Genomic DNA, 13,646 nt, shown 5'->3' with positions numbered 1-13,646 from the left:
GCAGTTGCAAGTGAAGGATGCTCTTTTCATTCCCATTTGGTTGGGAGCATGTCAGCGGTGAAGAAGATGGCTTGCTCTGCTGCTGCTCGGAGGCATATTGTATCATTTGGATGTGAATGTTTGGCTCATTTCAGCATTTGAATGGAAAGGACCATAAAAGTGGCAGCGTACTACACACAGGGAGCCCGAGGGCAAACTCACCGGCTTCTTTCCGACAATCAGTTTTTCCACTTTCTGAACCTGTGACACGTGGTCTTCATTAGTCTTCAGCTCCCTCTTGCGAATCCGCTCGTATATCCCCACCAGCATTTCCCGGGGAATGTCTTCGCCGTCGTCCACCCCTGTCACAGACAGAGGGGGAAAGAGAAAAGGATTAATGACTATTTCACAAATTCATGATTGCTGATGAACCCCTGAATTTACCGACACACTGTGGCTGAGGCACACGTATATCAGAGTATGGACAGAAATGTCCTTCACAACTCTCAGAGGACAAGTGATTCTCTTCAACGCAATACTGTACTTTAATTGCTGACACTCCAATAGGCAGAGAAATGAGTTCGTCATGCTGTGAGGCTCTTCGCTAATACTGTTTAAATTGTGTTGTGGGCAGCTGAAAAGTGTTTTTGCTTCAAAAGCAAAGTTTTCATCACCATGACTAAAAGAAATATATATAAATACATTATGGACATGGTCATTAATCGATGCAGAGTGCGTGCACAAAACTCAATTTAAGGAGAATATTTATCCTGGTGGAGACGCCATAGTATTGGCTTTTATGAAGGTAAAGCTGGACACAGTGCGGCGAGGTGGCACAAAGTACCTCGAAGGTTCTTAACAAAGTCCTCCAGCTTCATCTTCCTCTCAGGCTTGACGTTGGGACTGTACATGTCTGTGTTGAGGAGGATGATGGCGAAGGCCAGGATAAAGATGGTGTCAGGGTTTCTGAACTGTCGTACCACGCCGGGGTTGCAGATGCAGTAACGTTGGCTGTGAAGACAGTAAATACAAGCTGAAGTTACAACTTGAAAACTTTGTAAAGTGCTGGTGAGCACCACGCCCATCATTCCTACTCCACTGTAGGCTGAAAGTTTCCTGCAGGTGGTTATTTTCTACAGCCTACAATCCAGTAAGTCGCTGAAAACTTGGACAAGGACTAAATAGTTGTCTTTTCACTCTGGGTTGTCCAACTTTAAAAGACCAGTGTTTTATCTTTAATTTGTTAATTTTGACTTCTGGACACATGCTATTACCAGATGAGAATCGAACCTCAGAAAAATAAAACACTGAAATATCAGAGTATCCTTGGGCTAAACACTGAAACCCAAACTGCTCCTATTGCATGGCTGCTGCCTCTATTGGTGTGTGAATGAATGGGTGAACATGATGTAAAACTAAAATGCTTTGGGACTGCTCACTCAGTTGAAAGGTGCTATATACAGTTAATGAAATTTACCATTATTTACTGGTTTAAGATCAAATTGCGCTGTGTGTTGCACCTGAAATGAGTTTGACACCACTTCTTTATGTGAGTTTCTTCCAGGTACTCAGGTTTCCCTGTACAGTCCAAAAACATGCAATTACAGTTATTGGTGACTCTAAACACATCCTGTAAGTATGAATGTGAGTGCATATGGTCGTCTGTCTGTGTTTGTCCTGTGATGGATTGGTGACCTTGCTGGAATCTGATCCATTGGTAAACAGGTATATAAGGAATATAAACACTTATTTATTTTCACAAGGTGGCAAGAAGAAGACAAAGTGTTTGGAAAACCCCTGAACAAGTGCCTTCTGCATCTGAACGTCTGCAACATTTGGTAAACGGAGTTCACTTATAAAGCACTTTCCAGTGTTGACCACACACACCATTCACTCACATACCACTGCAATGCAAGGAGCTCAGTCCATCCACTGGGAGCAGTTTGGGACTCAGTATAATTATCAAGGACATTTTGACATGTGGACAGCTGGGTGATTGAACCTGCAACCTTCCTATTGAGGGAGAACCTCCTCGACCGACAGTTAGTGTGTGTTTGGTCCAGCTGTGCAGAACATCTTCCTGTCCAAAAAGCCCACATAGGTTGTAAGTTACAAATTAAGTTACAATTATAAATTTAATGTATCCATATATGTCTGCCTTTAGAGTAATAGTAATTATAACATGAAAAAAATGAGAAAACATATTTGAACGAGTATGTGACGTAGTTGCAATATTTCTGCCAAATGTTGTGTTGAGACGTGACATGGTCCAATCCAACAACCCACTGACATGATGCTAACAAAGGATTTAAAAAGAAAAATTGAGATTCAGTTCAATTCAAACCACTGTGGTTGTTACTGCAGTTCAAGCAAACTATTCCACAAATCTGAATTGTAAAGAAAATGAAAAAAATCAGTCATTAATCGATAAAGCATCAGTCTGAGGGCGACACTGCTGGGCAGAATAAACCAGGTTTTATTTGTTCCACTTATGTTCAGTGTTACAGATATGAATATTGAACGTTTTGCTGGCCATATACAGTCACATACTTCACAGCCTGGAGTTACGACCAGTAAGCTCTGTCAATACTGCCAGCGGCCGTCAGATGGGCCATTTAGAGTCCACATAAAGTGCAGCTTGTAATCAGATCCGCACGGGGCCGCGGGCCAGCGCCAGATGATCAGTTATCATTATCTCCCCAGTGTAACAGTGACTGTCATGTTTACTGAGGCCGAAATGTCCTTGTTCAGTGCTGATCGAAGTGAATTCTCTGTGGGCATGAGAGTACCTTTCCAATGGAGGTTTGGGGGAAGTAAATGACACCCAAACAACATCCATCAGAAGCCTGAGGGAGGCCTTTCCTCAACTTTCTCAACTCATTCTCTTTGAATTATCTTCTGCAACGATCTGGCCAAACAAAGCCTGGATTTTAAATACTATTCCGCCACTCCACTGATCCCTGCTTCACAATGTTAAATTAAACTGATGACTTTTTTGGTGTCACTTTGTTTTGGAGAATAATGGTGTTTTTGAAATGGAGCAAGGCCAGCCTGTGCTGTCCATTAATCATACATGCTGTGTTGACGGTAAACACAGTAGACATAGCAATGAACCCTTTAATGACCAACCTGTCACATTACAGCAGTCGGGTTAAGCTGATAAATGACCGTATTTGCAATAAAATCCAGTTATTTTCTTTCTGGGGAACATAAATGGGTAATGTCTGAGCTGGTTGGGGAAGTGAAGTTTAGTCGGATGCCGTTGCTTACCTGTAGGCCTCGATCAGCCGCTCCACCTTCTGGGCTTCTCCCTGGACTCTGATGTGTGCCTGGAATTTCCTGAGTGCTTCATCCAGCTCCATGGCTGAGAAGTCCATTTCATCCACAACGCAACTGCAGGGAGACACACACTGGTGAGCATTCACAATACAGCACCTCACTGTAATAACTGCAGTAACAATCAGAGGTGCTCATGTTGCACCAATAGCCGGGGTTACTACTGTCTTTGTGGTACAAAGGCTTATTTTCAGTTTCAGATGTGTAAGTCTAAGAACAATTGATGTATCCTCAGAAACTACAAGCAGACCTGGTAACTTCGGTGATGCTTCTAGGTTCTGGCTAATGTTACTAGTTTCTGTAGCTTAACATTTGGTTACCAAGTGTTACTGCTCTTGCTGCTTAGGAATGGGTACTGTCTCCGCCACATAGCTACATTGTTTTAATAAAAGTAGTCCAAAGGATTTGTAAGATTAATAATGTATTTTGCTTTAGAGCTGTGGTACACAACATTTTCAAAGAATTGCCAATACAAAAGGATGTGAAATTGAGCACAGAGGCAGTTTTTAAGGTATATATACATTTCAGAAGAATCTTATTCGCGTATTCTAATGCAAAGGCTCAAACCTCCCACTGATTTCTGGCATTTCATGAAAGAAATGCTTCATTACTGTACACTGTACCTTAAAAAACAGAAGCAACTCTTACTGTATCCATATAATTAAGGGTGCACCAATGCCGATACCAGTATCCAGTCTGATACTGCACAGAGTACTTGTGAAAGCTCTCCAATAAAACCCAGTGAGCAATACATGACACCATGCATCAGCAAAGTCAGCCACAGGCATGCAAGAGAGGATGAGTGGTTTGGAGATTCTTTAATAGTAATGACAATAACAAAAGTAAGACGAACTGTAAAATAATGTTCTGAAAAATATCAAGAGGAGGAGAACGATAGTTGGTACAACACCAGTAACTTCATCACCAGCAGAGTTTGCCCAATGTAAGGGCGGCTGGCTTGGTTAATGTGGCAGTCATCTCCCAATCAGAAGGTTGCAGGTTCAATTCCGAACCCTGCCTGACTACATGCCATAGTAAGGTGGTCGGAGGGGTCGATGGCACAGTTTGGCAGCCTTGCTTCCGTCAGTCTGCCCCAGGGCAGCTGTGACTACATACGTAGCTTGCGACCATCAAGTGTGGAGTGAATGAATAATGCAATGTAAAGCATCGTTGAATGTCCTAAAAAGCGCTTTATGAAACCACTGCATTATTATTATGTAGTTTAACTGCTCAGTGGATCAGGAGGATTTTATTCTGAGCCATGCTACATGCTAAGAGTTTCAGGGCTCACACATTAGCGATGCTACATGCAAAACGTGATTTAAGTATGACTGATACTAACAGATTAGCCCCGGGGTCTACAGTACGCAGTACATGTAGAACAGGATGTAGATATAGACACTATGCACTGCATTTCCCATACTGTAGACTGTGAGGCTTTTGGAAGTGACATAGTGTTGATGAAGAGGCTGTGTGGAGATAGTTCGTGGCAACAGAGAACCATTGTGTATCATTTGTGCAGAGAGCATGAATCAGACTTCATGGCATTTATTTATTCCTTGTATCTGTACTCTGCATCAGCAAGCTGACACCACCTGTGGTGAGTTATTCCAAGTATTAAGACATCACATTTTTCACACTCAATATGAAATAATTACATAATGGAAATCCCTTTGACATGATGTGCTCAAAGACACAGCTTATACAACACGGACTGAAAAGATGTAAGAACTGTGGACCAAAGCTGATGACACTGCAGATTTTCTCTGTCGACGGTACTGTTTCAAAGTCATTCTGTTGTGACTGTATATCATCAACCTGAAATCAAAAAAGCCTATGCATACTTGGACGGCTTACTTTAATACAACAATCTCACGGCTGAAGTGACATGGCGCCCCGATTCCTAAAAATCCTTCAGACACTGTGGCTTCCGCTCCCATCAGTCTGAATTGTTGTTGACTGTTGTGGTTTGTTGTTTTCTGACCTATTTGTTCCTCAGTTGAATAGTATCTAATGCTAAACATTCAAGGCAGATGGCTTCCCACTCCTGAATCTGGTTCTGTAAAATAACCCAACCTTTTCTTTTCTCTTGTGGTCTACACGCATGCACGCACAAAGAACTTGTTGACTTTTCTATACTTTATTAAGTGAAATGTACCTTCTGAATACAGTGTAGGGAAATTGAACTATATAAAAGAATATACAACATGAAATATAATAAAAAAGTGAAAAAATATATTAAAAGGGTCCTATTTTGAAAAACAGTAATATTCGTCTCCATACCTGGAGCAATCCCCCAGAAGGGAAGAAAGTGTGTCCTCTCTCTCTCTGGCTTGTTTCAGTTTATAAAAAGTGTGTTGCTCCAACCAGCCAATCAGAAATCAAACCCTATATAGTGTCATCGGGGGTTCAGCCAATCCCAATCAAGGTAGGCCCCTCCCCTTTGACTCCTCCCACAATTAGGCAGCTATGCTCTGGCACATGGCACCACGAAAGGAAGTACTTCTTCCTTTTTCCAAGATGGGCATGTGTGGGCGGAGCCAGTCCAGCTCACACAGACACAGCAGATTCTGAATGCAGCTCCTATGATCCAATATTCAAATGGAGGAAAATCAAGAAAAAGCTGGATTTGAGGCAATAAGTTTTGAATACAACCTTTTTGGACCAAGGAGACCCATGTGAAAGTGTTGAAAAGCTGGATAATATGACCCTTTTTTGAATTAAACTGGTGTAATGCATCTGTCAATTCAAAGATAAGCTCTGTGCCTGATAATAGCATCAGCTATGAGAGATTTATCTTTGAAAAATTTTAAAACCAGCTAACGATACAACTGATATCCTATTGCTATGTGACAAGAGCCTCTGTCCAAGAGAAACTGTAATATGGCCAAAATCCATCAAGGACAGAAAATCTCTTTGCACATAGCCTTCAAAAGACACAGCTCAGTGACATAATCATTTGATAGGAATCCCCACAGTGGGAGAGGACTGGTATATTAGTTTGCTCTGGTTCCCAATTGTTTAGAACTGGATCCTCTTGGAACCCATGTTGCATTTCCACATTACAATAATTGATTTAATCTTTTATTCATTTACAACTGTGTGTACTCAACATAGCAGGCCCAGTTGCTGGGATCTCAACTTTCCCAGTTGAGATCCCAGTTGTGACTCGGCTTGCCAGCTCACCTTGATGCCTCTGTACCTGCTAATCAGGATTTATGGGTGTTTGATGAACAAGCCCTTTAGATCAGCCTGTCAACCCGACTGTGGTGGATCTTTCCCAGCTTTGACCTCTGCTGCATCTCAATGTGCTTCAAAAAAGATGTTCTACTAAGTTTGTCCAGTTTGACGCATAAGGCAGCGGCACTATGTTTTGGAAGCAAAGACTCATTACTGAGGAGTACATGACCTTAATGACTCCCCCCTCCTTATTTAAGCAGACTGGGGGATATAAATAGTATCTGTATGTTTATCCAAGCATCGCAGCAATTTCCTGAGTGGCTCCTATTTCTGTTTATTTCCTGGATGACTGGAGTTATTATGTCATCCTTAGAAACTCCAAAGACTGTCTGAATGGGGGCAGATTGCAAACTGCCAACCCCATTTGCGGCTAAATGATGGCTTACAAACTCAGATTCTCTACACTGGCAGAGGTGGCGAGTTAAATCAAAAGCCCGGAATGATCTATCTGCGTGTGAAATACAGACACAACTTGCTGCAAACTCACTCAAGGACGTCTCTATTGAACTGTTTCTGTCGGTTTCCCAGGAACTCGCCAATCATTTGCCTGCTCAAGCCTTTCCTCTGCAGCAGGAAATGGGCGACGCCCACCGGAGTGTCAGGGACAAAGTTTCGCTCAATCAGATACTGGATGCCTTTTTCTGGTTTCCTGGTGACACGGGAAAAGAAGAGAGGCAGGGGGAGAAAACAGTGAGTGACGATGCGATCCGAATATGCGATTATCCCGCTGCACTCCAGCCTGGGGCCTAATGTGTGTCAGATGGGGGGGGGGGGGGGGGGGGGTGGCGATGGAGGGAGGCAGAGGGGTGGAACGATGGATGATGGCTAAACAGGAAAGAAACCAAATCTGCAATCAGCTCTGATTAAACAGATTCACTTCAGCCTGAGCACTCACATGGAGTGCTCAGGCTGAAGTGAGGGCAGAGTGAATCTTGCTCTCGTTTACACCTCAAGCACAACAGGCAGACTGTCAGGCTTCAATCAACATTGTTGCATATTTATAGTATCAAAAAAATCAAAAGTGGATGTAATGAACTACATTGAATTTGCATAACTTTTTTTTGTCTTTCTTTAGGGTTGTAAATCACAACTTTAAAACTAATTGAAATGTCAGTGAAGTTTAACAAGAAGAATCTGCAGATGTGATCACAAATCAGACTAAGACTGAATAAGGAAACAAAGTAATTTTAATGTCTTCACGGTCCACTGTGGTAACTCTCCCTAGGATTTGATTTGTGCATGAAAAACTGATGATTTGTTGCACTGCTACATTTGTTTTGAAAGAGAATGAACGCAAACATTTAAAAGTGACTGCTATTTTGGAAGTGAGGTGGAGGAAGCATAATTTGCAGCAAGGGTAAAGCAATTCTATTGAAGACTAACCAAGAAGCAAAACCTTGATCAACCGAGTTTACTTCATGTTTAAAGGTTGTGTTCAATGATCCCGATAAGTATTTATTTCACATCATTTTTCTATGCTTACATGATGATTAAATCAAACTTTGATTATACCAAAAAGTGCATCTGGAATATCTGTGAATTGAATTACTATTATTTAAAAAATATTTGTGGCTGTACTTTCTAAGGAAGAAATGAATGAAGAATAAATGATCAAACGGGATGATCAAACATGCTTTAGCCACTTTGAACAAGCAACACAGGAAGTTGTTAGTAGATCTCGTGTGGTAAGGCGTACGTACTTGTTGAAAAGGTTCAGGCCGATGCGATAATGCCTTTTGCGGATGATGTCATTGCTGAACGCTGGCGAGTCCCAGCTATTGCGAGTTTCTTTGTGGTACGTCTGCTTGCTGAGTGTCTGCTCTCTCAGGCTGTCCCTGGACGAGGACTCGGAGCTGCAGTTAATGGTGTCGTTCGAGTTCGACGTGCTGTTGATGCTATCATTATCGCCATCCGAGAAGTCCGACTCAGACTTGCTTTGTCGGTTCGCCGTACCGTTGATGGCCAGGTGGGGTTCCAGCTGTCGCGGACGATGGCGAGAGGCGTCATCCTCTCGAGAGGGCCCGCGTGGTGGCAGGCCGTGACTGATGTGTTTGGGGCTGCTCTGCTGGTTGCCGAGACTCCGCTCGTAGGCATTCTGCCTCTTCAGAGAGCTGCGGTCGGATCGGTCGCTCAGCTCCACTGAGCTGTCGCTGGGAGGCTCAATGGTCAGCAAGGGCAGGTGGTCGACCCGCAGCCGCTGCTCTTGGCATTCTAAGGAAGGTGTGCTGCGGCAGCTGGTGTCTGTGTCCCCCTTGTCATCCTTGTGAGCAAGGGACCAGTAGTCCTGGGAAGAGGTGAGAGATCGCTGGTGTAGGTCTGACTCTGTGCTGGAGGGACGATCGACAGACTGAGATAGAGGCAGAGGTGGAGAGAGCTCCTCTTCATCAATGTAAAGGGTGACGTCGCTATAGGAAGCTGTCATCTCGTCCAGTTTACGACGTTCTGCACTGTGAGATGGTTTGATTTGGCAGCTGACCTCCCTGTCCACATCTGCATGGCCTCGTCCTGGCTCCGACTGACTGTCCTCACCATGTAAACTGCGGCAGTTTAGAGCATCGTCTATCGATTCAGCGAGAGACTTAACTTGCCTGGAGAAGGCATCTTCGAGTTCCGTAATAGCGTCTGTAAAGTCACTCTGTGTGGTGGGTGTCTTGGCCTGCACTCCCATCTCTCCACCATGCTCGGACTGCATCAGTGCACCCAGTTTGGTGCCATCGTCTGTTAGTGAAACCTGCTTTCCCTCGAAGTAGGAGCTGTGGACTTTTTCAGGCCCTTCGAAGGAAAACTGCATTCTCATATTGGATAGGACGATCCGTCTGGACATACGGTTCTCAGACATAGAACTTCTAAGACGTTCAAAGTTTTTGTTCATCTGGTACTGACGGAAGGCTGTCTGGATGGTGCGGGCAGCATGCCGGGTTATAAAACGCCCACCATATTTGCGCTCTAGCATCTCCACCTGTAAGCAGAAAAGGCAAAGTTGATGATGTACATACAGTAAATGCAGAGTCATGTCCATTGATCCACCATATAACTTTGTGGCCAGAAGCAGGATATTTTAGTGAAGGTAAAACCTTAACCTGATGGACATGACAGTCATTCAAACATCTTCCAATTGATTGGACTGAATATCATCATCATCAGTGTTTCTCATGCACAGGAAAGATCCGGAAGATCTTTCTCAAATGTCATCATCTTCTAAAAGCAAGATACTGCTCAGACATTGTGTTTGGCATCTTGTTGTGAAAAGTGTGATACTCAATATCAAATTCAAAGATTCCTATTTGTCAACCGGGGGTAGCAGACCATGACAGTAGCCCAATCACCTCTGGATTCACATCCAGCATTTTCTGTGCAAGCAGCATGTTGGTAATTGTGAAAGGATGAACAAATGGGGAAAGTTGAGTTTTCCTTAAATTTGTTTATAGATGACAAGCATTTCATCTGCATCTGCTTTGGTTATAAATTAAACCCAAGAGTGACGATAGCTTAAACAAAATACTATAAATGTCAATTTTTAGATTGGCAACCTTCGAATGTAACAGAAACCAACTTCGTTAATAAACATGTAAATGATGAACACTTAGAAATCTATTCATTTTTGAAAGAAACCCATCAGAAGTCTCTCGTATTGAGCTTGTTACTGTAAACTAAAATGAAGAGAGCAATTTACAGTAGCTCGAAGTTGCATAGCATTTAAGTTATATTGTCCTTCTACACATTGAGGTCGTCTTCTACCTCTGGCCTCACAGTGTAAAATGACACTAACCAGCTCTGTGAGGGCCAAAGAGCCCAATCAACTCCACTAAACCAAAAGAGACACAGCAGTGGCTTTCACCATAATGGCCTAGAAACTGTGATGGCCAAACAAGAGGGTCTCATTTATCCCACACAGAGTGCCATTCTAATCTTATTCTGGGGACTTTTATGCATCACAGTACATAGTATATTGTCCAGTCTTCTGGTTTGTAACAGGAGCAGGAAGATAATACTACTACTACTATAACAGAAGTAATTTTAGTAACTTTAGTAGAAATTGGTGAACAATGAGATATCGGATCATGTTACTGGGAGGAGCTGATTCTACGTCTGTAAATCTAAATTGACTCAGCTCTGTCCACATACAAACTCTGAGTCAAGTTAATAAGCTCTGGGTCATGACCACAACACAATAAGAAGGATTTACAAGAGGCCAAAGTTTGTTTTTTCTTCCTCTCTGGTTGGCAGGCCTCCTTCTTGTGATATGGTGATGAGTTACTGAGAAACTCAGAGTAAAGTTACCAGCTCTGCAATGAGGTGGTGTGGAACCTGATCAGGATGGTAGCCGTGCTTTGGGAGGGAGAACCACTATCCAGCCCCCCGGGGAGTGCCACGTCTGAGTGAGCGTGCCCCCCGTACTACAGCCGCACTCACCCCGGAACACGGTGGGACCACAGCGGGAGGTTCTGGGGGGTGCCCCAAACACAAACACACACACAGACCCCTGGGGGTCACCTCCAGTCAGCTGTCCATCCAAACCCGGAGCCCCACTGTCCCCCATCCCCCCAGATCCGGGAGCGAGCCAGACCCGGAGCTCGGCAGCAGGGGCCAACCCTGCCCCAGTGGGGCAGATGGGGCAAATGGGAGATCTTCTTTCCATTTGGAGGTTGAAGGGATATTGTGGTATTGGAACATGACAGGATTAAAGGATTTTAGAAAGTGGTTTTGGTGCTGAGATCTTCAGGAGGTTTGTCACTGTCTGAGGTCAGTTTAGGTTCATCTCTTCTAGTTTGAACTTTGTTTGTATTATTGACTTAAGCTGGAGATATTCCAGATAGTTATTTTGACTGATACCATAAGGTTCTATTAGATCATTAAACAGAATAAAAGAGTTATTGAAGAGAAGGTGTTCCAAGTTTCTTCTTCCCTTGTTCTGCCATCTTGTGAAGTTTATTGGTTTCTTCCTTTGCAGGATGTCAGGATTGTTCCAGAAGGTGTGAGTTTGCAGGGAATGAGTGACGATCCATTCATTTTAAGAAATTCCCACCAAGCTGTCAGAGATTGTTTATATGATGCTTTTAAAGCAGTTGTGTTTTTTGATGACAGGGCTGAAGAAAGGAAGGTCTCTGATGTGGAGATCTTCACAGAAGGTTTTTTCAATGTCCAGCCAGCCTTCATCTAAGTTTCTGATTAATCCATTTTATAACGTAAAGTAATTTATTGGCAAGATAATAATTATTAAAGTTTACAAGTTCTAAACCACCTTGGTCCTTGGTGTTCTGCAGTGTTTTTAAACTTATACGTGATGGTTTGTTTTTCCATAAGAATTTTGAGATATGGGAATCCAATTTATTAAACCATGTTTTTGGTGGTTTTGTTGGAATCATTGAAAAGATGTGGTTAATTTTAGGCAGGACCATCATTTTAATTGTTGCTACTCTCCCCATAAGTGATATAGGAAGTGTTGTGTTCATCTCCATTGAGATAGTGAAAACGTTGCTATTGGTTTTGGTCACAATGGCCACAGCAACTTGTCTTTCTGCACATTCTCAGTGGAGTCAATCAGGACAAAGTTTCCTGTCATGACTCCCAGTCCATATTCTTCTGGAACTTGGTAATTTCATTTTGACAGTCACCGTAATAACAATCCAACTTGGTTGTTTGTCCATCATAATGTCAGTGTTCTCCCATTGTTAATGTTTAGAGCCCATTTTACTCTGCTACATGTGTTTGGTTCATTACAAAAACAAACAACATCCACTACTGGCCTTACAGGAAAACTACATCGTTTTTAGCATTTCTGCTGTTGCCCTTTAAATGGACATCGTTTTCAAAAAATGACCATGCAATGGACCATTACACATTTTCACCTGCGAGTTAGACTATTTAATATTGTCTGTCAACCTATCTAGCTATATAGGCGCTGAAGCTTTTTCTAAAATGTTACAGTTTTTCAGTTGCATTCGCATAAATAATCATTCATTTAGGATGGAAAGACATCCTCTACCTGCAGTGGAAGTTAACAATGCAACTACAATCTACTACCAAATGTGACCCTGGTGTCTTATTCTGTTGCAAAAGATTAAATCAAACTAAAGGATTGATCATGAACTGATAAATTAATTTAAAATGTGTCCAGCTCCACTTTCACAGTGGACTAAACAACATTGACATTGTCTTGTCTGTTGAAGATCAGACACATTTCCTACTGAAAGCCACAGACATTTTCACAAAGCGGTGGTCTAGGGGCTAGAGGAGGATTTGTTTGTTCATTTCTGAACTCCAAACAGAAAAAAGACTGAAGTAAAACAGCAGTGTTGAAGGTAACTGCAGAGGTGAATGCTAATCCCTGTGGATTACATGCTGCAATCTTCACATGACACACAGTATTCTGTCCTACTCTCAATAAACAAATGAGCTGTGCAGCTTTGTTGATTAAATCAAATACTTTACCAGCAGGTTTTTGTAAGATAATTCACAACTTTCTGTTTGTTTTCATGAGCATGACGCGCGTCCGGAACCGTCTCACTCACCTGCTTGTCCTGCAGGTCAGACGAGAGCTCATAGCTCTCAGACAGCGAGCGGGAGCGTTTGATGGCCTCTTCCTCGGCCTGCTTGCGGAGGATGGACTGTGAGTGCTGGAGTTTGGGCCGGCGTGGCCGCAGGTGGCCGGGGAGGAGGATGTGTCCGTAGAACTGGCTGTCCAGGTGGTCGGGGCCAAACCCGCCGCCGCGGGTCACTGGGACGCAACTGTAACCGCCGCTAGGGTCCACCGAGGCGCCCACCTCGCTGCCTGAAGCATCACCTTCCACACTGCAACACACACACACACACACACCACATTAGTCTGCTGCTGTGTCACTTTCCTGAGTGCGCTGCCCTGTGTGAACGTTGTCGGCACGCAGCATGTGACAAAGGAGAAACGTGACCGCATTTATAGACACATTCAACCTCTGAACATGTTCCGCTGTGTAATTCGGAAAGTGCCGCAGGCCATCCTTAACAGCGATACGGCTTGATTGGGCGAAATGAAATGCATCTAAATAAATGATGACCACTGAAGACAGAAAGCTGAACAGACAAGGAAGTCGCCACGACGACATTCTCAGCCA

General features: G+C 43.2%; 1 protein-coding gene across 1 annotated transcript in view; it reads right to left on the bottom strand.

Annotated features, from left to right (window-relative positions):
* iqsec1b (IQ motif and Sec7 domain ArfGEF 1b) overlaps window positions 1-13,646 on the bottom strand; it is a 53,742-nt gene that overhangs the window by 13,506 nt on the left and 26,590 nt on the right. Inside the window, exons 2-7 of the mRNA XM_080495054.1 lie at window positions 13,068-13,347; window positions 8,256-9,514; window positions 7,043-7,204; window positions 3,250-3,372; window positions 824-990; window positions 202-341 (exon numbers count right to left, since the gene is read on the bottom strand). Coding sequence (XP_080351180.1) covers window positions 202-341; window positions 824-990; window positions 3,250-3,372; window positions 7,043-7,204; window positions 8,256-9,508 — 1,845 coding nt within the window. The 5' untranslated portion in view covers window positions 9,509-9,514; window positions 13,068-13,347. The remainder of the gene's footprint in view (window positions 1-201; window positions 342-823; window positions 991-3,249; window positions 3,373-7,042; window positions 7,205-8,255; window positions 9,515-13,067; window positions 13,348-13,646) is intronic.

Source organism: Blennius ocellaris, assembly GCF_963422515.1.
Source record: "Blennius ocellaris genome assembly, chromosome: 4".
Taxonomy (NCBI): Eukaryota; Metazoa; Chordata; class Actinopteri; order Blenniiformes; family Blenniidae; genus Blennius; species Blennius ocellaris.
This window is presented reverse-complemented; position numbering and strand designations above follow the sequence as displayed.